At 45.5% G+C, this 23337-nt stretch overlaps 2 protein-coding genes across 3 annotated transcripts in view; one reads left to right on the top strand and one right to left on the bottom strand.

The window, feature by feature from the left end:
• Positions 1 to 23337, top strand: part of ROR1 (receptor tyrosine kinase like orphan receptor 1) — a 337647-nt gene that overhangs the window by 105618 nt on the left and 208692 nt on the right. The window lies entirely within an intron of this gene.
• LOC141566541 (coronin-1C-like) overlaps positions 15292 to 23337 on the bottom strand; it is a 47985-nt gene continuing 39939 nt past the window's right edge. The window contains exon 4 of the mRNA XM_074311221.1: positions 15292 to 15492. Coding sequence (XP_074167322.1) covers positions 15292 to 15492 — 201 coding nt within the window. The remainder of the gene's footprint in view (positions 15493 to 23337) is intronic.

Here is a 23337-nt window from a genome sequence, read left to right as displayed (position 1 = left end):
AAGAAGAAAGGGATATCCCAAAGTTTCAGTTAGTGCCATCCCAAGCACCGGCTTAATGAGCTCTCTCTACAATCCATGATTCATGGCATCCTCTATTTGGGAGAGACCTTGGCGATCCCAGCCTCCCACACAATTCAGGAGCAGATGTTCCTTGAAGACAGCCATCTGTTGTTGGATATCCCAGCATCCATCACAGTGCCTGGCACCTAGTAGGTCCTCAGTAAATTCCTGTTGATTTGAATGAAACTGAATTCAAGAATGCCTTTTTTATAGCTTCCCTGACACTTATCCGAGTTTTTAAAAATGATTTTAGCTTTTTATTTACAAAACATAAGCATGGGTAATTTTTCAACATTGACCCTTGCAAAAACTTCTGTTCCAACTTTGCCCCTCCTTCCTTCCTAGATGACAGGCTGCCCCATACATGTTAAAGTATATGTTAAATCCAATATATGGATACATATTTATACAGTTCTCTTGTTGCATAAGAAAAATCAGATTTAGAAAGAAGGTAAAAATAACCTGGAAAGAAAAACAAAAATGCAAGCAAACAATAACAGAAAGAGTGAAGATGCTATATTGTGGTCCACATGCATTTCCCAGTGTTCTTTTGCTGGGTGTAGCTGGTTCTGTTCATGACTGATCAATTGGAACTGCTTTTCCATCTGAGTTTTGATTGGTTTATGTGTCTTAGGTTTTCCATCTCTGCAGTCCATTGGCCATAGCCAGCGATGGACTTGGGTGGGATGGAGGCAGCTGGTGTTAGATGAAGCTCCAGTTATATTAGTGTGCTTAATTTATCTTTCTCTGTATTTTATCGTTTGGTGTAGGGCCTGAAGGGACACCTCTGAACCGGGGAGAATTAGAGTCCCATCCTGACTTCCATTGGCTGGGTGACCTTGAGCCAACATGGCAGCCATTCAGAGCTCTACCTTACCCGGCACCCTCTCTCCCCCTTCCCGCCTTGGTTAATGGGTTAGTCATCATGAGCTGGAGGCGCCATGTTTCTCACCTCTGCTTGTAAGGTCATAGACTCACACAGGTTCTTCTGACCCTGGGGGCACTGGTAGTAATAAAAGACTTTGTTGCTCTCCTTTCTACCAATATATCAGTCAACAAGCATTTGTTCAGTGCTTCCTTTTTTGTGTGAGGCTCTCCAAGAGTTCAGAGTCTAGCCAGAGGAAACAGCACATGCAGATCCACCCACCCCCCGTACACATGTTCCCGCTGATTTATCCTTGGCCAACAAGCACTCAACCGCCATTTCTGAAGCGCTGACTATGGATGTGCCCATGCTGTTCTGCCCAAAGCTGGGCTTGACCACGCTCCTCTGGGTTTGAGGGGGATGTCTCCTGTTGCAGAGTATCTTTGTCCCCTGCGGATACAAAAGAAGATAAAAACCATCCTTATCCTTGGGGAGTTTATATTTAATGGGGGAGGCGACATACAATGTACAAAGAAGATATGGATTGCATCCTTTGGAATCAAGATTAAAGGGGAGGCACTAATATTAAAAAGGGGTGAAGAAGGAAGGAATCTAAGACCAGGCCAAAAATGGATGGGGGTGGTCCATAAAATACTGGGCTTGGAGGGAAATCAGGATTCAAATCTTTCCTTGGGTACTTACTAGCTGTGTGACCTCAAGCAAGTCTCCTTTGTGACATGAAGAAGCTGCTCCAGCAGCTTCCCATATCCTTTCCAGTCCTAAATTGACAAGAATAATCAGAGCAGCAGATGGAAGGAATTGGGGATACTGAGCTTCGTAAGAGAAGAGAAGACTGTGGGGAGATTATTACCCTTGAAGCTTTTGTAGGGACTCTTATGTAGAATAAACCATAGACTCCAGAATGCATTCTGGGAGCGGAACATGGGCAGCTGTTCTATGGAGGCAAACCTCCCTAAGAGGAAGCTGTCGGGAAGTAGAGTTGGTGAGTTTTCTGTCGCTGGAAGTGTTCAAGAAGAAACTGGATCACCACTCACTGGTTCTTTGTTGAGGGGATTCTTCCTTGAGATGTTGGCTGGATGGAGCTCTCTTCTGGTTTCGGTGTTCTCCGATTCTCTTATTTAGAGAGGCAGGACGGATGTGGAGGAGATATGGAGGCAGGCAGAAGTATTTACCGAAGGTGCCAGGCACTGTGCTAACTGAACTGGGGGACTTAGTCCGACTATACGTGTGTGTATGTGTGAGTGTGTGTGTGTGTGAGTGTGTGTGTGTGTGAGAGTGTGTGTGTGTGAGTGTGTGTGTGTGAGAGTGTGTGTGTGTATGTGTGTGTGTGTGTATGTGTGTGTATGTGAGTGTGTGTGTGTGTGTGAGTGTGTGTGTATGTGTGTGTGTGAGTGTGTGTATGTGTGTGTGTGAGTGTGTGTGTGTATGTGTGTGTGTTTGTGTGTGTGTGAGTGTGTGTGTATGTGTGTGTGTATGTGTGTGTATGTGAGTGTGTGTGTGTGAGAGTGTGTGTGTATGTGAGTGTGTGTGTATGTGTGTGTGAGTGTGTGTGTATGTGTGTGTGTGAGTGTGTGTGTATGTGTGTGTATGTGAGTGTGTGTGTATGTGAGTGTGTGTGTATGTGTGTGTATGTGAGTGTGTGAGTGTGTGTGAGTGTGTATGTGTGAGTGTGTGTGTGTATGTGTGTGTGTGAGAGTGTGTGTGTGTGTGTGTGAGTGTGTGTGGGAGAGTGTGTGTATGTGTGTGTATGTGAGTGTGTGTGTATGTGTGTGTGTGAGTGTGTGTGTGTATGTGTGTGTGTGAGTGTGTGTGTATGTGTGTGTGTGAGAGTGTGTGTGTGTAAATCTAGGAGAGCCTTAGATGGGACAGACAGGAGGATATTAGGGCAAGCTTTATGTCATTAGCGCGTTGATCCAATCCATGGAAAACTTGCGTACACATGAGCACTTGAGAGATCTTCAGATGGGCCTGTCTGATGGAGTTGTTTTGGAAATGTTGTGAAATTGCTCAAATCAGGGACTTTTATGTCAAGGCAGAGTGAGATGAAGAAAGGAAAGCCCCAAACTTCTTACTGTGAAAGAAGGGAGAGGGAGAGAACCACTTCATATCAGGGCAGATGCCATATGGGAAAGGAAGTGAAAATTCTCTTTCTGGCAAATTCCTCCTTCCTCCTTCTTTCTTTAAAAGGGGAGGGTTATTTTCCCCTTCTTAGAGCGCAGGCAGGGTCTGTCACCACTTCATATAGAACTGGGGAAAGTGTTGGGGGATTGAGGATTAAGTGAGTTGCAGATGGGGCTCTATGGGGTAACAAGACTGTTTAATCTGGACACCAATTTCCTTGCTTTCCTCCAGTTTTGGTTTGGTTTAGAGTCCATTATCACCATTAAGCAAAAAGAGAATGAACTGAGAGGGACTTTTAATCTCTTCTGGCTGTCTTTTAGGCTACCGAATGTGATTTTGTGTCATGACTGTATTACCATAGGATAATAATGCAGACTGAAAGCTCAGGGAAATGATTATCAATTTTTAAAAACTAGCATGAGATGGGAAAGTACACCTTGAGAAGTTTTCTCCCATTATTAAATCATGGCCTTACTGTTGGGGCTGGGACTGGGAAGGGAAATCAGACTAACGATGAAGCTCCTTTTTGGCACTCTCAAAATTCTCTGCCTTGGTACAATATTCTGGTTGCTCTACCCTAGTTACACTTTGCTGCTTTAAATTTTTGTGTGCTGTTCGAATAGAGTGATGGGGCAGGGAAGGGACTGGGCTTGAATTGAGAGGGCTGGATAGACGATCTGGGTCAAATTCCTTGTTGCTCTATCCTGCGGGTCATACAATCTAACCCGGATCTGAATGGGAATCTTCTCTTAAACTATTCAGCCAGGCTTTGTTCAGTGACCTGCAGGCATCTGGACCTGCTTCCTTTCACACACACTTGGGGATTTAGGAAGCTTTTTCTGATACCAAACTTCAGTCTGCATCTTTGCAGCTTCCAGGTGTTGCTGCCCTGTGGGGCTGAGTAGAATTAGCTAATCCCTTTGTGACATGACAGTGAGTAGGATCCCCTCCCCCTGGAGCCTTCTTTTCTCCAGGCTAAACATCTCCAGTTCCTTTATGACAGCTCTTCAAAGGTTCTGCCACAGCCCTCCTGTTCCCCCCTGAAGCTTCACTCTGCCAGCTAAACATTCCCACTCCAGCAACAGAGCTTCATTTGACATGGAGCCAATTCCTTTCTTCCTATGATTGTCCTCCTCTCTAGATTATCGATGCCTGAATTGAACTATGGTGCCCCAATACTTCAAGCATTGTTGTTCTTTCAGTGATGCCATTTGGAGTTTTCTGGGCAAAGATCCTATACTGGTTTGCCATTTCCTTCTCCAATTCATTTGACCAATGAGGAAACTGAGGCAGGCGGGGTGAAGTGACTTGCCCAGAGTCACACAGCTAGTAAGTGCCTGAGGCTGGATTTGAACTCTTGAAAGATGAGTTTCCCTGATTATAAGCCAGTGTCTAGCCATTGTGGCGCCCCCTAGTTGCTCTATTCTCTCTACAAGGCAGAGGATAGAGAAACTCACCTCCCTATTCCTCTCCCTGAGGTCACAGCTGCTCTATTGATTGCAGTCAGAGTGAGTTTATAATCCACAAAAACCCTTCTCTATGGAGGGGTAAATTTGTAAAATTTGGATAATAGAATTAATAGTACTTCTCTCTGGGAGCTCCTAAGAGACTCAAATAAGATAATGGATAAAAATACCAGCTGTTATTATGTTTTAAAATTGTTCCTACAGGTAGAAATGTGCTTTTGTTTTTTGGAAGATGGCTAACGTGGGAATTTGTTTTGCTGGACTTTGCAGATGTATAACGAAGCTTTGTTTTTTCAGGTTTGTCTTTATTTGCTCATTGGGGAGACAGTAGGAGGAATGAGTTCATTTAAAAAAACAGGCTTGCTAATTGGAAAAAATAAAAACAATAATTTACTTGAAAAATCATTTCCCTAATGTCTTTGTTCCCTGATCTGCTTCTGACCTTTCATTGTTCTGTGGGTCACTGACCTCTTCATGTGGGTTCTTCTTCCACTGATGGCAGCTGCACACTCTCTGCCTTTCTGTCCTGTGTCATTCTCACTGGCACTTAAAAAAACAAAAACAAAACCAAAAACTCCCTGGCACTTTTTATAAATCCCCAATAGAACACTTGCCCAAAGTGTTGGAGTCTGCCTTGGTCTCTTTTAATATCTGAAATCCTATTTCAGTTTTCAGTATGAAGACCTGATTCTCCCTTAATTCCATTGTCTTCCCTTCAGTGATCATTTCCCATTTATCTTGTAAATAACTTGTTAGTTCGCTTTTGTTTGCCTGATGGCTCTCCCTTTAGAGTGCAAACTCCTTAAAGTGCTATTAAAACACTCTCTCCCCTTCCCCCTTCCCCCTTCCCTCTTTCCCTCTCCCTCCCCCCTCTACCTGTCTCTCTCCATCTCAATCTCTCCCTCCCCTCCTTCCTTCCTTCCTTCCTTCCTTCCTTCCTTCCTTCCTTCCTTCCTTCCTTCCTTCCTTCCTTCCTTCCTTCCTTCCTTCCCTTCTCTTCCTTCCCTTCTTCCTTCCTTCCTTCCTTCCTTCCTTCCTTCCCTTCTCTCTCCCCCTCCCACCCTCCCTCCCTCCCTCCCTCCCTCCTTCCCTCCCTGTTTGTTAGCCTGGGATTCTCATTCAGGAGCACATTGGATCAGGTGACTTTTAAAAGCTCCTCTAACTAAAGTTCCATGATTCTGTTCTGCAGAAAATGTCTCAAACTGACTTCCCACCACTGACATTGTCTTGCTTTTGTTGCATTAGTTAATTTTTTTCCATGAATAAGGACTCAGTGGAGGAGACGGATCTGGCAGCTGTCATTGCTTTGAGAATCAGCAGAACCCCTGCGATTTGAGGGATGGATTCTTTACTTTTAGAAGGCAATATGTTTGGCTAGAGCATAAGCATGTGGTGTGGGTTATAAGGAAAGTGGATTTGGGGCTGGATCACAATAGCCTATCAGCAAAGATTTATGTATGAAATTGAAATTAAAAGGATTTCCATGAACTAAAATTTATTTTCTCTTCCTTTCATTTTCTCTTTCATTGAAAAGAGTAAAATGAAACAGTCCAAAAGTCTTATCACAAGTAAACTTGGTAGTCATAGGAAATAATTCCCCCATTGGTTGTGTCTTATTCTGCCTGCTGAGAACATCACCTATTGGTGTGTCCGGAGGTGAATGGTCCAGCACCGTCTCCCGCTGCTTGACATGCTGGATCCAGAGTCAGGAAGGACCAATTTCAAATACAGCCGAGCTTTGTGACTGAGCAGATCAGCTGATTTTCTGCACCTTCATTTCTTCATCTGTAAATGAGAATAATGAAAGCATCTAAGTTGTCACAGTCCACTCCCTCTGTGAATGCAAGTAGGTGCCTTCCCTGACTCTTAGAGAGTTTCTTGAGATGCTCAAAAGTGAGTTGTCTAGACTCCTACAGATTGGGACCGCAGGACTTCATGGCTTCTGAGATCATGTCTCTTCCTTATTGCACAATTATGTACACACACACACACACTAAAAACTGCAAGGTTAATTTTGGGAGGAAGTGTCAGGTGGAAGCTACCATCTAAGCAAAGTTTTGAAAGAGGCAAGATTGATTGGCAAAAGAGTTGGGAGTTGTTATTATTATTATTATTATTATTTTTGCTGAGGCAGTTAGGGTTAAGTGATCTGCCCAAGGTCACACATCTAGGAACTGTTAAGTATGAATTAATTTCTTATGTAATGAATAAGAAACCAGAAGAAGTTGTAACAATCAAATAAGTCTACAATGAAATTAATCTCAGATGCTTACTAGCTGTGTGACCCTGGGCAAGTCACTTAACACGGCCTCTGTTTTCTCATCTGTAAAAATGAGCTGGAAAAGGAAATGGCAAACTACTCCAGCGTCTTTGCCAAGAAAGCCTCATGGAAATTTGGACACAAATAACTGAAATGTCTGGCACCGTCATTATTGGGTCTGTATCCAAAAATATCATAAAAGAGGGAAAAGGAGCCACAGGCACAAAACTGTTTGTGGCAGCCCTTTTTGTGATGGCAAAGAATTAGAAATTGAGTGGATGCTCATCAGTTGGGGAATGGCTGAATAAGTTATGGTTTACAAAGGTTTTGGAATATTATTATTTTCCCCCCTTTTTCTGAGGCTGGGGTTAAGTGACTTGCCCAGGGTCACACAGCTAGGAAGTGTTAAGTGTCTGAGACCAGATTTGAACTCAGGTCCTCCTGAATTTAGGGCTGGTGCTCTCTCCACTGCGCCACCTAGCCACCTCTATTATTTTCTATAAGAAATGGTCTGTGGGATGATTTCAGAAGTCTGAAAAGATTTACAGGAACGGAAGCTGAGCGCAGTTAACAGAACTATTGCACACAGCCACAGCAAGATTATGTATCAATTATGATAGCTCAGCAAAACAGTTCTAAAAGATGGGATAGAAAATGTCATTCACATCTAGATAGAGAACCGTGGATTCTGAATGTAGCTCAAAGCATGCTCTTTTCATCTTTTTTGTTTGCTTTTTCTTTCTCATGGTTTTCCCCTTTTGTTCTGATTTTTCTTTTACAATATGACTAATAGGGTAGTATGTTTAAAACAATTGTGTGTGTATGTAATCAGATTTCTTGCTGTCTCAGGAAAGGGGGAGGGAAGGGACGGAGGGAGAAAAAAAATAGAACTCAAAATCTTAGAAAAGTGAAAGTTGAAAACTGTCTTTACAGTAACTTGAAAAATAAAATATGATTGAGAAACAAGTAAACACTGTGCCAGACCCAGGCTAAGAGGCAATAGACAGTTGCTCCCCTCACAGAGCTTCCAAATAATTCACGACGTATTCTCCACAGGGTGACACTTTAGGAAGGTGTCGCTGTCTCTCTTACATCGGCCCATGGAATCTTCTGATTCCCATTTGTGGTTCTGGGCTTTTCCACCGCCCAGAACTTTCTGGTCCCCATTCATGGTTCTGAGCAGTGGAGAAGCCCTTGGAGTCAGAAGGTGTGAATTTATTTCTTGATTTATTCCTAACTGATTATGTGGTTTGAGACTCCTCATTGCATCTTTGTGGATGTCCTCTTTCCTTATTTATAAAATGATAGGATTATTCTTCAGGTCTAAAAAAAATTTGTTAGTGATTTTTTTGAATGAGAACCTGGGATTTCTTGGTGCTTTTGATGGTACTCAGGATCCCGGGGCTTTAGAGGACTCTCTATGGGAAAACTCCCTCTCAAACTGGCTTGCTCTGCAATTTCTAGCCCCAGAGATCCAGCTCTGGACACGGAGGAGTTAATTGATTTATCCAGAGCCACCCAGTTAGTATTTGGACCGAGCTCTTATGGACCTCACTATCGACTCCGCCATTTTGCTCAAATGAAATTAATAATTAGATTAGCTCAACTCCAACAGTTACAGAGCACTTACCAAGTGTAGGGAAGATCGTCTCTTGGCTCCCAAGCTTTTTCTTTTTTTAAACCTTTGGTTCTATTCCATCAAAATGGAGCCGTGGAGCTGAGAAGCCGGGCCTGGAGAGCCACCGAGACCACACAGGCCTGCGTCCTCTCGCGGTGGAAAGGCCAAGTTTATGTAGTGAATTATTGTGGCTCGGCGTTCCACTCTGGGCACCTCAGTAGCCATGGCAATGGTGGAGGATCAGGAGCTCAGCTGATGAAAGATTAAAGGAGTTAATTACGGAACGCCTCAAGGAAACACAACTTGAAAATATTTGTAAATGGATTGGAGGGAGCACGATAGCTTGGGTTGGCACTGGGTTAAAATTCAAGGCAAGAAAATTGTGCAGACGGCGAGACTTTCTTGGAAGAGAGAGACTGGAGGCTCCTGAAGTTCCCGGCCCATCTCTCAGACAGCGAGTTCCAGATTCCCCGGGCCCCAGCCTGTGCCAGACACAAAAAGGGAGGTCTGTGGAGGCAGAAGCCAGATGTGGGAGAGAGGGCCATTTTCCATCCTCAGTTTATTCAATACCATTTCTGGGTTGTAGTAGAATCTGTGGAACCGCCAGGGGTCCGAAGGCCAGCACTGTGTCCTTCTCTTAAATTGATCTAGTTTTGGCAAAGTATATAATTATATAGAAAACAAGTATATAATCATATATACCCTAATGTTATATACAATATATGATAATATATATTAATAATATATTAGAATATATTATAATATGTGATTATAATACATTGTTATATATAACATATATACATATAACATACAATAACATATTGTTATATGTGATATGGATTATCATATATAAAATAATCCTAATGCTCATGATAATTAGTAATAATGATAAAAAATTTAAACAAAGCTTTCTTTTTTAGACTTTGTTTTCATTAGTATAAGGAGCTCCCGGCTGAGAAACTCCCTCTCCCAGTAGAAATGGGAACCTCCTGGCAGCTCGTACAGCCTTAGAGAGTTGCCCATGGAATGGGGTTGTTCTCCTCCAGGACCTCCAGTAAGGCAGAGGCAGACCCTGAATCAGGACCCAGGTGGCCACGCTTCCCTGTGCTGTTTTCAAGGGATGCACCAAGGTTTGGAGGGATGACGAGGCTGCCGGGGCCCAGGAGTCTATCCTTGTTCCCCAGCTAGCTCCTGTTGACATCCTCACTCCATCAAATCCAAATCCCATGACCGACTGAAATAACAAGGGCTTCTTTCTGACATCAGTGCAGTATGGGGCACTAGTGGCCTGTCATCGCGCTCTGCTGGTTGCCGCGGCACCTCCCCTCCGTTGTCTGAGAGCCTTCTGGCTCCGGCATCCCTCCTGTTGAGTCGCTGGGTTGTATTGGTCCAGAATGGGGCAAAATTGAATGAAGTGTGGAAGGGAGGCTCTCAAGGAATGGGAGATGGAGCTGTGGGGCAGCCAGGTGGCCCAGTGGATAGAGCACTAGCCCTGAAGTCAGGAGGACCTGAGTTCAAATGTGATCTCAGAAACTTTAACACGTCCTAGTTGTGTGATCCTGGGCAAGTCACTTAACCCCAAGTGCCTCAGCAAAAATAATAATAAAAAGGTAAAAAAAAATTGGTTAGGAAATTTGGGCCAGCCCCTTGCCAATCTGGGTCTCAGTTTCTTCTTATACACAATAAGAGGGTCATACTAGGTGATGGGAACCACTGGGTACAATTCAAAGAAGGCTGGACTTGAGTTAGAAAGCCTGGTTTCAAATTAATCTGACCATGGACAATCCCTTAGCCACGCAGACCTCCATTTTTTCAGATGGAAAGTAGAAGAGCTGGAGATTGTGCTCCCAGGATCCCCTGCTGTCTGTGCTTCCTTCTAGTTCCGAGGTTCTACCATTCTATGAAGCGTCGCTTTGTGGCTGCTCCAGGCTTGCGACAGTGAGAAGGCCTTCTTTACAGGCAAAGGGGACTCCCTTCTGCCAATCCCTCCTGGCACATCCGCCATTTCGGTTACCTGGGGCCAGTGGGAGGTTAAGTTACTGGATCAAGGTCACTGTGACCAGAGGTCTGGCAGCTAGGGGAGTCTGTCCCTCTCCCCCACACTGCCATTCATAGATCATGCAATCTTAATAGCAAAGTCACAAGAGGCGACAAAACGGCGACCGTCATGGTAACAGTTCTCACAATTCCCAGAGTGCTTTGCTCTATTTCACTGCTCTGAAAAAATGGACAGAAGTAATTTCCATGTGAGCTCTGTCATCTCACCTCCTTCATTGCCTCTACTCTGCCAGGGCTCTTGTTATCTTGGAAGGTTTTCCTGACATCAAAACTTAAATTTGTCACTTTGGGACCCGTTGCCCAGAATTCTGTCCTTTGGCTCGAAACGGAACTGCATTCCCTCCCCAGCATCTCATTTTTACAACAGGGGAAACCGAGGCTGTGGGAGACAGCTCACACAGTAAAGCAAAGTGAGAACTAAGATTTAATGTTGGGTCTTTGGATTCCAAATCTAGTGCCTTTTGAGTGTCCATAGTCTCACCTCTGTGTGAGTGTGTTCTTGTGTCTCTGTGTGTGCATGTGGGTGTGCTGTATGTGTGTGACTGTGTCTGTCAGTGTATGTGTGGGTGTGAGACTGAGTGTCTTTGTGTGAGTGTGTACATATGTATGTATGTGTGTATGATGCGTGTCTGTGTATGTATGTAAAATACGTTTGTGGGAACCCATATGCATTTGTGTGTTGGTGTGTGTGTGTATTATGAGTGTGTCTGTATGAGCGAGTGTATATTAGTACATATACAAGTATGTATGTATGTGTGGGTGTGAGACTGTGTGAGTGTGAGTGTGAGTGTGAGTATGTGCTCCTCCAGGAAGGTCACAAGCTGTCCCCAAGGTCTCTCTCACACATACAGACACACATACTCACACACACACACACACTCACACACACATACTCTCACTCATACACACTCACATATACACATTCACACACACATACTCTCTCTCTCTCTCTCACACACACACACACACACACACACACATACTCTCTCTCACATACACACACTCACATATACACACTCACACATACTCTCACTCATACACACTCACATATACACATTCACACACACATACTCTCACACACACACACACACACACACACACACACACACACACACACATGTTCTCAAGCCTGGCTTTTCGGCGGTGGGGGGGGGAGCGTCTGGGCTGAACCTTGCCTCCCTTTGACCTTTCCAAGGCTTCCCAGTCGGGGCTCTTGGAGCTCCTTCACTCCGGTGCCTTAAGTACAAACCCATATGTCTGGGCTCCTGGTAAGCATTTAGGAAGCCGTTCACTTAACCCTCCGGCGCCCCGCTGGAGACCAGGCATTCGAAAGCCCCCCCTGGAAATCAATAGGCCCTTGTGTGCTGGGCTTCGCGGAGGGGGTTCAGATGCACCTGGGCGGGGCTTCACCCCTGCCCCCCAGGCCTTGAGCTGGGGAGCCTCGGAGGGCCTTCAGATGTGCCAGAGATAGCCAGCTAATGAAATCTCTCTGCTCCCCCAAGGTTACGTGATCCCTTCAAACACTCCTTTTGACAGAACACATACGATTCCGCTTTATTTTTAAGATTGGAAAGCGCCTTCTCGAGTTTTGATCCCCTCCAAGGTCGGTGCAAAAAAAAAAAAAAAAAAAAAAGACAAAGAATTCCCTTTGGGGCCAGGAAGGAGGCTTGGGGGGGGGGGGGCTTGGTTACAAAGGAAAGTGGAAAAAACCTAAAGCAAATCAAAGAAAAGTTGTCTCTGCAGCTTCATCGTGAGGAGGCAGAGTGGTAGAATGAATGAACGCGGTGGCTGGGAGGGAGGATGAAGAAAGAAGCCTCTGGGAGCCAGAGGATCGGAGTTCAAATCTTGCCTCTGTCACTTAATACCTGTGTGACCTTGAATGATGGAAACAACTTGACAGACGTGTTGTCATGGAATTAAGGCTGGATTTGGAATCCTCTTTGGTCTCTGGCACGCTCTGCCGGTTGCCCGGGGCCAGCTAGCATTTCTTCTGGGCTTGTTAAATGAGAGGGTAAGACTGGACGACCCCGACATTTTCTTCCAGCTCAAAACCTGGGGTCCCACAATCCTCTGCTTCTCTCCTGCCCATGAGATTTCTTCATGAGATGCTAGAACTTGAAGCAATTCCTCCTTTGGTGACGATGAGTTGGGCGATGAGCACGGTCGGTCGGTCTGGATGTTGTCACTGCTCATCTGTCACTGGTCTCGTGCCTTCTCGGGGTGGCGGGACCTGCCGGAGGGTGAGCTCTGGGGGCAGCGGCTTAGAGACCCTGGGTCCACACTGAGATGAGGCACTCTGGGGCAGGTGACTTAGAGCCATTCTCCCCAGCGCTCCTCTTGACTTTGCTGTGGAGAAAGGACTAACTGTAGCCTCATGGGTGCAGGAGATGTTGGGTGGGCAAGGCCTTCACCTTCCTCCCTTTGTTCGCCCAGTCTGAACGCAGGCGCTTAGCAAAGCTCTGCATGCCTAATTTGGGTGCCAGAGGCAAGCTCCACTTCCATGGGCCCGTCAAGTGAGATCCACTTGGGACCTTTGGAAAGGCTGCTCTAGTGAGCAAGGGATGGGCAGGACTTCCGGCCGGATTGGCTCAGGACTGCCCAAAGGCCTCCTGCCTCCTCGTGTTTCCTCTCACATCACTGTCCATCTTTTGCCACCGTGGTTCTGCAGAGATTGTGCTCTAGACTCCTTTGGACACTCCCCTCCGATCCTTAGTTTCCTTGATCCCCTCGGTGTCCTGATTCCCAGCCTAATGCCTGTACCACTGTACAGCACTGCCACTCGCAATCCTCCCAAACTCTTGCTCCCCTGTCTGCAGATGTTTGACCTCCTGCCTTGCTGCTGCCATAGATTGGTTCTAATTAGAGTGCTAAATGGGGATGAAGAAACCCAAGGTTGGAAGGGGGACACAAGAAGATGGTTTGAAAATGCATTTTTATTTTAAACTCCCCACATGCAAACTGAAGATCGCCTCAAGACGGCTGTTTGTTTCCTTACTCTTGAAGCTGGATGCTGAGGTTGGGAGTATATATGTATATGAGTATATGACACTGTACCTCTCTGAATCTCTATGTAAATATGTAGAAAGACAGAGATAGAGAAGGGGAAAGCAAGGTAGAAAATCATTTTCGGCTCGCTCCTCCCCTTCTCTCCCCACCTCCTCCCCAACTTGGCGTGACCCTAAGAAAATGTGGGAGCACTCCAGGCTGGCAGAGTCCACATCTGGGTCAGCTTTGTTCCTTTTTCAATGAGCAAATCAGCATGAATAGCTGCCACACGGGGCCGAGAATCAAACAGGATCAATATGCCAGAGCTGGTGCGACTCACAGCCGCCCCGCTCGCCTTTCTCAGGCTTATTTTTAATCATTCAGCTCGTTTCAGGAATCTCCACAAATACTTGGCGTGATTCAAAAGAGATCTGGGCTCTTTTCAATTAGGAAAACACTGGAGAGACGCGCTTTCTGGCTGGGGAATGTGAGGGTCAGTGGAGGGAGACCTTGGCTGCCTCCCACCGATTGAAGTGTCCGGAGAGCCATTTAATCAGCCCCTCAGTGGGCTCTAAGGGAGAGCCCTTCAGCAGAGGGACGGTCTCTCCTACCAAATGGAGAAAACTTTCATGTTGCGCGTCTTAAACGTTGATAGGTTGGGTCAATGAAGGAAAGAACGGGATGAATGAGCAGCGGGTACGCTAAGTCGAGCCCAGCACTAAGCCTCAGTTTCAGGCTCTATCTTCACGATGATCAGTGTAGAATGAGGTAGAGAAACGATCATGTGATTGTTTGGAAGGAGAGACCAATGGATGGGAGAGACCGATTTTTAAAGCACAGCCATAGGCTTTTCATAAGCTAGTTCCACCCTGAATTGTCCGTGTCATTTGACATTACTCTCTCTCTCTCTTTCTCTATAAAAACCTGTCTTGTCTCTGTCCTTCACAGATGGCCTCCCATCTCCCTGTTCTGTGTCTCTGCCCCGTCATGTCTGGAATGCACGTCCTCCTCCTCTTAGACACTTAATAAATGCTTGTTGATTGATTATTTCCTGATGACGAAAGGGGCCGGGCCATCGGAGCATCTTATGGTTCAAAGGGATTGTCGAAATCACCTAGTGCGACGCATTGTGGGACACCCATCTACAATGTCCCAAACAATTGTCTTTATTTCCTTGAGGACCTTCGTATGGGAGAACCCACTTATTCTGCCCATCTTACTCCTAATTATTAGAAAACCTAAATCCGTCTCTGGACAACTTTTCTTTCGTGGCTCCCATTGCTGAACTGGGGCCGAGCAGAACCACTTTGACCCCTTCTCCACCCATCAGATATAGGAGGACAGCTCTCCATAAGTCTTCTCTTCTCCAGGCTAATCAATCACCCTTCCTCTGGCATGTCCCGGAGACCCTTCACCTTCCTAATGACTTTCCTATTAACATTCTGCAGCTTATCGTATTCTTTGAGAAATGTTGTTTCCTAGAACAGAATCCTTTCATTCAGCTGTGTTCTGAGCAGGGCGGAGGGGGCAGGACAAACGCTTCCCTCTTCCCGGAGAAGGTCCAGCCCAAGGTTATGCTGGCTTTTGTGGCCACCACAGGCCAGTCGTTGTTGACTTATGATGAGCGAACCAACGGTCAACTTAACGTCAAGATAAGGAAAATCTTCCTAACGTTGAGTGTGGTCCGGTTGGAGAATGGGCTGCCTCTGGAGGGAGTGAACTCCCCATCGGTGTAAGTGTCTGCAAGCTCAGCCCATTAAGGGGATTCCTGTCCAGATCTGGAATCGGGCTCCATGACCCCTAAGGTCCCTTCCAAATCAGCCGTTCTGGGATTCATTTAGACTGCCTGCATTCCAGTCATCAATTTCCCAGTCTGGGCCTCCACCGCCTCATCTGGGACATAATAGGGCTGGATTAGATGGCGTTTAAAGCCCCTGCTTATTGGTGTCCTGCGTCGACATTTAATATTGAGCTGGCCCACCGGCGACATCGGGAAGGTCTTCGTGAAGCCAGATGTGATGTGCGTCAAGAAAGCTAACTTAGGGGAAAACGTCGGTCCAAGTCAAACAATAGTGGAGTGTTTTGCCATTACATCAACTGCAATGTTGAAATGGCCTTTTCAAAAGATTTTTAAAAACATCTTCAATCGTTCTCAAGGGTTGTTTCTTTTGTTAGTAAGAAAAAGGGAACTTGGCTATCAGAATGATATGAATCGGGTCCTGCCATTTTAGAAAATCTATTTTTAAAAACCCACTGTTCTCTTTTTCCTTCTCTGGTGGGAACGCTTCCCCGCAGCCTCCGGACTGGGCCGAATGAAGGAGTTTCTTCTTGTTTCCCCTGGATTTATTTGATGTCGTGGCCTTTAGGGTTTTTTGGGTTTTTTGGTTGGAATTTATCTGGGAGAATTGGGCTCCTCTATTATCTATCTCACAGCATCTCAGCCAGCATATGCTCCTGTCTCCATCTTACCTGCAAGTCCTTTATTCGTTTTCTCTTGAGGTTTTTATGATTTGTTATGAACTTAATATTGAACATAAGTACAAGTCATTGAATCCGATTCATAAGCATTTACCTTAAAATTAATCAGTGGGTAAAATAGTATAGTGGAAAGAACTGGATTTGGATTGAGATGACCTGATTTGGGATTTTGCCTTGGATAAATCACTTATCTTAGTGGGGCAGTGGAGATTTGTTCCAGGTGCCATCGCTCAGTTACTGAGTTCCTTGAAAAAAGAAGGGAGATTTACCTTTGGGCCAGTAGGTAATAGTCCCCCAGCATCTGGGCAAATGGACACATTGGAGATAGAATCAAATGTAAAAGAGAAGAGGTTGTTGAGGAGAAAAAAAGAGATAGAGACAGAGACTGAGAGACACAGAGACACAGACAGACAGAGAGACGGACAGAACCAAGTAGGGGAAATGAGAGGAGTTATGTCCGGCACTGCAGAGGTTGCCAAACTAAACTCGAGTGTAAGAAAATAAAAGGTTAATGTGTTCTAAGATGGAGGGTTTGTTAACAGTGCGTGGGCCTTTCAGAAGGGACAATTGAAGAAAAGGGCAGGGCTGATCTCTAGGTACTGAGCTAATGATGTAAGGATGTAGTGTCCGTTTCCTAACCTGTAAATTGGGATTTATATTAGTTAAAGTACCTCCCTCATAGGGTTCTTGTAAGAACCTAATAAGTGCTTTTCTATTCAGTCATATGGTTGTAGTAAGAAAATACTTTCTAAAACAGACTGGAAAGTGCTCTATAAATGTGAATTGTTCTCATTACCTCATGAGGACATTTTTTCTTTTCTTTTTTTTTTTTTTTTTTTTGAAGGACTAAATTCTAAAACATCTTGGATAAATTGGGCTGAAATCTGCCTCTTGGATCTTCCAGCGAGAATCACAGAATCAAAGAATATTAGAGGGGAAAGAGACCTTAGAAACGTTAAAAATGCAAGGATTGGATAATAAAGTCAGTGAAGTGCAAGGTCTCAGATAAAGTGTAAAAAAAGTGTACATATCTGTCAGACAGGAAGAAGGTCTAGAACAATCTTGGTAGAATTAGTGGGCAGCTGGCCCAAGCCACTGAGCCCTTAAAAATAAAAGGCATAGTCTAGAGCAGGGGTTCTCAAACTATGGCCCACGGGCCAGATGCGGCCCACTGAGGGCATTTATGGGGCCTGCTGGGTTATGGCAAATGGGCTGAGGGGAGGAGACGGAGTGTGAGTTTTTGTTTTTACTATAGTCCGGCCCTCCAAAGTCTGAGGGACAGTGAACTGGCCCCTATTTAAAAAGTTTGAGGACCACTGGTCTAGGGAGTGTGTCAAATCAGAGGTCAGCTCTGAGGAGTATGATCTCTTTCAACAGAAAAGAGACCCTTCTAAAGAGGTAGAACCTTGCTGGCTCTTTAAATGGTATCAATCTCAGCTCTTAAAGGGAAAATATTTCTCTCACATCCTTGCCCTACATTTGCATCTTGAGGGGGGCTGATCACCAAGTCGTAAACACAAGAAGAAAAGAAAAGAAAAGGCTTGAGTTTCCTTGGTCGCACCTAAGTGTGTGCTTCTGTACTCTAATGTACTCTTATGGGAGTCCACTTTCCCTAGTGGTACTGTGTATATTTGTGGAAGACTGCCCTAGGGTTATTGGAGGAATGCTTTGTAGTGATTGTATCTTTGAGCTAATTGTATCTTATAGTTAGCTGACTATTAAAGGGAAACACACTAGTGGGGGCTTGTGAGTTATGTTTTTGTTGTTGTTGTGTTGTGTTTTTGTTTTTGAAAGTAGACCTATAGAATACCTTAAACTTGTGGGAGTTACACTAGAAACCAAATCTTTTCGTGGCAGTTATTGGGGCACATTATATTAGTTCTACCCTCTAGGGCTTGTAACCCCCTTCTCCCCCTACCCCAACTTTGAAGAAATAACATTTCAATAATATGGAATGGAGGAGGAAAAAATCTGTTGGCAGTAGATATTTTTTGAAATTTTAGTAGACTTTAAAGAAAACAAAAGAAGGAGAGTAATTTCAGATAAAGATGGAGAGAACTATCCTGAGACTAGAAGTAACGACCCCAGTTCTTTTCTTGGCCACGGCTGTGTCATTCGGTTCTGGGATTTTTCCTCTTTACAAATCACTTGGCTTCTAGGAAAATCTCCCTATGGAAAGGAATGCAGTGTGGCTGCACCATTGGCAAGCAACGGGAAAGATTTAACTCCTGGGTTCTTGCTGGGACCAAGAAAAGGCCCAGTGGAATCACTGTGTTCAGCATTTCAACCAAGTAGAAAGAAAGTCGGGGGAAGATGTGCCTTTGGTGGGCCGGCCTGGGGTTTCCTGGAACGGCTGCCATCGTTTCTGGGACAGCCAGGCGCAGCAGGATGAGTCAGAGACATGGCTAAATGGTTACCTCTTGGCTTCCCTTACCAGATAGAGTCCTTCTAATCCAGCTTCCCCGTGTGATCTTGAGCAAATAACTTAACTGTTGGCCTCCGTTAACTCATTTGAAAAATGAGGGAGATGGCGTTCTGCAAAACCATTTATTCTATACTGGCAAAGCAAACAGACCTTCCAGGCCCCCATTAATCCAGGGAGAGCACCACTAATCTTATCCTCCAAGGGGGTCATTGACAGAAAAGCGGGGCATGGACCAAATATTACGAGAGGTGGAAAAAATCCTGGAAAAAAAAGTGGATCCTCTTGACTGGGAAATGGATGACGAATGATGCTTTTGTGCTAATGTGCTCTCGCTGTGAGTTTGCTTTCCCCGGCCACGCCGTGTGGATTTGTGGGAGACCGTGCCTCCGAAAGGAACGGCGAATCATCGTGCCATAAGTCATGATGAATGTGGGACATTCCGCGAGCATGTGGGAAAACTTATTTGAACCGAGGCGGAGGGATTGGAGCCAAATTAAGAGAAAAGGATACACACCATGACCACAACAATGGCAAGAAGGAAAAGCACACCAAAAATCCTTCAGAACTCAGACAAGGACAAGGACTGATCTCCACTCCAAGGAGACCTTTGTCCAGAGGGTGGAAATGATGAGGGAAGTGCTTTAGAGATGCTAATCAGGAAGGGGAGAGATCCCAGCCAATGAAATCTATTTCCCTCCCCCAGATAAAGAGGTAGAGCATCGGACAAGTATGGAGAGGTACACTGAGAACTGATGGACCATTTGGTTTGGTTTGTCTGCCTTATTTCATATAAGGAAATTCTGGCTTATTTAGAAATAACAGATTATTTTTTAAAGCTTCATTCATTAAAACATTAACAAAGAGTGGCTTTCCAGTCAGACACTGGTGATCTAGAAGAGGAAGAACTGGGAGCAAGGCCTGGGGGGGAGGGGGGATGATGGAGCCAATCGCAGTCCTATCATCAAGCTTCTCCCCCCCCCCTGTGATTTTCTTAACCAAGCTCTCTCTGGCTACAAACAGCCTGTGATTCTGTCATCGCCACACTTGGCACGGGGAGGCCACCATCGGACACTCCATAAACAAGCTGTCAAGGCAGTTTGGACGAGAGCTGAAGGACAATAATAAACTGAGGCCGGCTGGAAAAGGCCATTTATTTTTAATGGGCTTGCATGAGCATCGGGGACTTTATTGTTGGGCGGCCAATAAAAAACTGGAGTGTGCGTCCTTTTAAGTCTCGGCCTCCCCGAGGACGGGAGGGCGCAGCTTGGACTTGGAGGCGCGGCCTCCATGAGAACATAAATAAAGAGTCCCAGGATGCTGCAGGTAGAATGCCCTGTTGTACGGACCAGGAAGGCCGAGCCCGGGAGGCGGCCCTGAGCGCTGAGGTTTTAAAAAATAAATAAGGAAAGAGAGTTTGCAGGGCTCGGGTTTTGTCCTTTTCGGCACAGGCCAGGGAGCAAGAAGGCGGCGATGAAGGCCTGTATTCAGGAGGCCGAGGACGGAGAGGAGGCCTTTATTAGAAACAGGCTTTGGGCTTGTGACAAATTGCATTTGAAATTCCATTTGTGGGCCTGCAAAGCCCTGATGGCTTCAAGAACCTTCCCTGAGCTGAGCTCTGAGGTGGAGGGGGTGGGGAGAGGAACTTGCTGGGCTCAGTTTGTTTTTCTCTGTGGGTAGTGTTTCCCCAGGCTGGCCGAGTAAGGCAGCTGCCCTGGGTGGAGGAGACCTCCCCATCAATGACGTGGACACAGGTCAGATAACAGGGATAGCAGGGTGGACTGAGAGTGCCGGCCTCCTTAATGTCTCAATGCATCAGCCAATAAGCATTTATTAAGTACCTACTATGTCCCAGGCACTGTGTTAAGTGCTGAGGATACAAAGGATACAAACCAAGCTTTTCCTTGAGGGCAGAAATGGTTTCAGTTTGTTTTTGTATCCCAACTACCTAGGACAGTGCTGAGCACATAGTAGGTGTTTAATAAATGCTCCTCGGCAGCAAGGTGATACATTGGGCTTAAAATGGCACTGGGCTTAAAATCAGGAAGATTTGAGTTCAGTTATGTCTCAGGCATTTGTTAGCTGTGTGACCCTGGAAAAGCCACTTTAACCCTGTTTGCCTCAGTTTACTCATCTGTAAAATGAGCTGGAGAAGGAAATGACAAACAGCTCCAGTATCTTTGCCAAGAAAACCCCAAATAGGATCAAAAGAGTTGGACACAATTGGACAACTTGGGAGACTAGAAGAATGGTGGTTTCTTCCCAGAAATATGGCAGTTTGGAAGAGGGTTAAGTCTGGGGGGGAGCATCTGGAGCTGACTCGTGGATAGCCCTGTTTTTGGGACCGCAAGCCTGATGTGAGTCAGCAGCAGGACGGGCGGCCTAGAAAGTGAACGGGCTCCAGGGCTCAGCTCCTCTGCTTAAGGATAATCTCTGGGCAGACTAAGGGGCCAGGAGCATCACCTTCCCTTTGGGCACCAGTGTGGAAAGCTCAGTCATGCTTTGGATCTGTGCATATGAAAAGTGGCTGCAGACAGTGGGAGGAGTGACCTGGAGAGGGAGATATGGCTGTCTTCAGGGATTTAAAGGTCTAGGATAGGGGAAGGGATTGATTAGGCCTCTTCTGCCCAGCCCCAGAGGCCAGATTAAGACAAGAGTGTGGGGAATTCAGAAAAGGCATTTTGGAGCTAGTTATCAGGAGGAAAGTGCCCAATAATGGCGGCTCTCCCCAGCCAGAATGGGCTGCTTTGGAGGTGGCGATCCCTCTCGCTGGAGGTTATGGAGTAAGGGTTGGAGCTTTCTATGGAGCCGACCACAGGGCCTGTCTCATAGAAGGCTCCTGAGTCCTTATTGATTATGTTGATCTGAAGTTACATGACCCCCAAGGGACACAGGGGAGGGGCTTGCTCAGGGTTACTCAGCTGATGGCTCAAAATTTGAACTCAGGTGTTGTATTTCCAAGCCAGGTGGACTTTTCCCAGTATGGGGCAGCTGGAGCTTCCTATTCAAGCTGGACTCTTGGCTAAGAAGGACAGATAAGCTTTGAAAATAAATACATTAAGGGCTCTGAGGACTTGATACTTGCTTCTTGGAATCTTGCCTAGACTCTCTGTGGAAAGTCAATATGCTAAAAAGCAAAGAATGTTGGTTTCTGGGATCAGGAGACCTGCCTTCAATTCCCAGATCTCTCACATACCATGTGGCTTTGAAGCCTCAGTTTTCTTATCCAGAGAATGGGGATAATTATGGACTCTGAATCCTATTGACATTCTTGTCCAACTCTACAAGTACAGAAATCTTCTGCCCAACATCCCTAATATATGGTTGTCCATCCTATTTGGAGACCTTCCGGGATAAGGGAATGGCACAGTGGAGCCAATCAATTAATCACTGGAAGAACAAGCATTTATTATGGACAAGGAGTTGTGCTTGGTTCTGGGTATACAAGAAAGAAGCAAAACTCCCCAGCCCTTAAACAGGGACAGGACATGTCAGGAAGGCCGAAGTGGGAATGTCCACAGAGGATTAAAGGTCGTAGACCACTTCAGGATAAAAGGTCGTGGACCACTTCAGGATAAAAGGTCGTGGACCACTTCAGGATAAAAGGTTGTAGACCACTTCAGGGTAAAAGGTCATAGACCACTTCAGGATAAAAGGTTGTAGACCACTTCAGGATAAAAGGTCGTGGACCACTTGGGTAGACCAGCTGGCCAGAAGAGTTGAAGAGGTAAACATCTAGTAAGGTAATCAGGACAATTTAGTAATCTTCCAAGTATACTTTAAGTATGGACTATCATTTATATCTGAGAAAGGCCATTGACACACTGAACTGTGAATTCTTATTTTTAGTAATAGTTTCATAAAATATTTTTTATCTTTTAACTCAAAGTACCCAAAAGAACATCACTCCTAGCCCTTTTCCCAGCAAGCTTAAAACACACTGGAAGGAGAAAGGTTATAAACCTATAAAAGGTCTAATAAACATCCAAGGTAGAAATAACAGGACCAAACTGTAGACTAGATGCCCTTCAACCGCTTAAGGTAAGAGGTCCAGAGGATCAGCACTTTAGAAAAATAGGAAAGGAGGGATTGCTTCACGTTGGGAATCAGGTACGCCTTCTCCTCTCAGAGGAAGTCACCCATAATTCATCTGGGCCTTGAAGGATGATGTAATTTGTAGAGAAAGACCTCCCATGACTTAACACAGCACCTTGCACATAGTTACTTGGTTCTTTCAATACATATTTCTTAAAATTTGCTTAGAGTCATTTAGTCCAACCCCCTGCTCAACACAAGTCCACTTTTCAATATTTCCACTGAGTCTTGCTTCTGCCTGGTCAGCTTGGGTGGTAGAGCATAGATCTCAATCATTATTAACCTTATAAAACTTAGTCCATTTATCAGCACGCTTTTATGAAGCATCTACGATGTGTCAAGTCCTGTGCTAAGTGATGGGGGTGCAAGAAGAAAAAATAAAAGTCTACAGTATTGGGCCAGAATAAACTGGAACTTGATGGGAATAAATTTTACTAGTCTTACATTTGGGTTGAAAAGAATCAGCTTAGATACAAAATAGAGGTGCCCAGGTAGACGGCAGCTCATCTAAAAAACATCTGGGGCTTTCATTAGGTGTAAGCTCACTATGAGTCAACGGTCATGGCAGCCAAGAAGCCAGTGTGATCTTTGGCAGCATTCTGGGAGTCGTGGCGTCTGGGCCTGGGAGGTCCCGCTGTCCTTTGCCCTAGGCAGACCGCCTCTGGAGAATGGCTGGGCACCCCGTTTGAGGAATGGCACTGATCAGCTGGAGAGCCCCATAAGAAGGGCCGCTGGATGGCCAAGGACAGGACACGCCGTGGGAAAACTACTGCAGGGGACGGGGAGTGTTTGGTGGAAAGAAGACAAAATGTCAGATAGATGGGATAGGAGCCAGGGCTGCCATAGAAGGAACGCCCTCGGGAGGCTCGCCGGCTACTGGGGAGAGAG

The sequence above is a fragment of the Sminthopsis crassicaudata genome, chromosome 4 (genome assembly GCF_048593235.1).
Source record: "Sminthopsis crassicaudata isolate SCR6 chromosome 4, ASM4859323v1, whole genome shotgun sequence".
Taxonomy (NCBI): Eukaryota; Metazoa; Chordata; class Mammalia; order Dasyuromorphia; family Dasyuridae; genus Sminthopsis; species Sminthopsis crassicaudata.
Note: the sequence above shows the minus strand (reverse complement) of the source record. Positions and strands in the feature narration are given on the sequence as shown.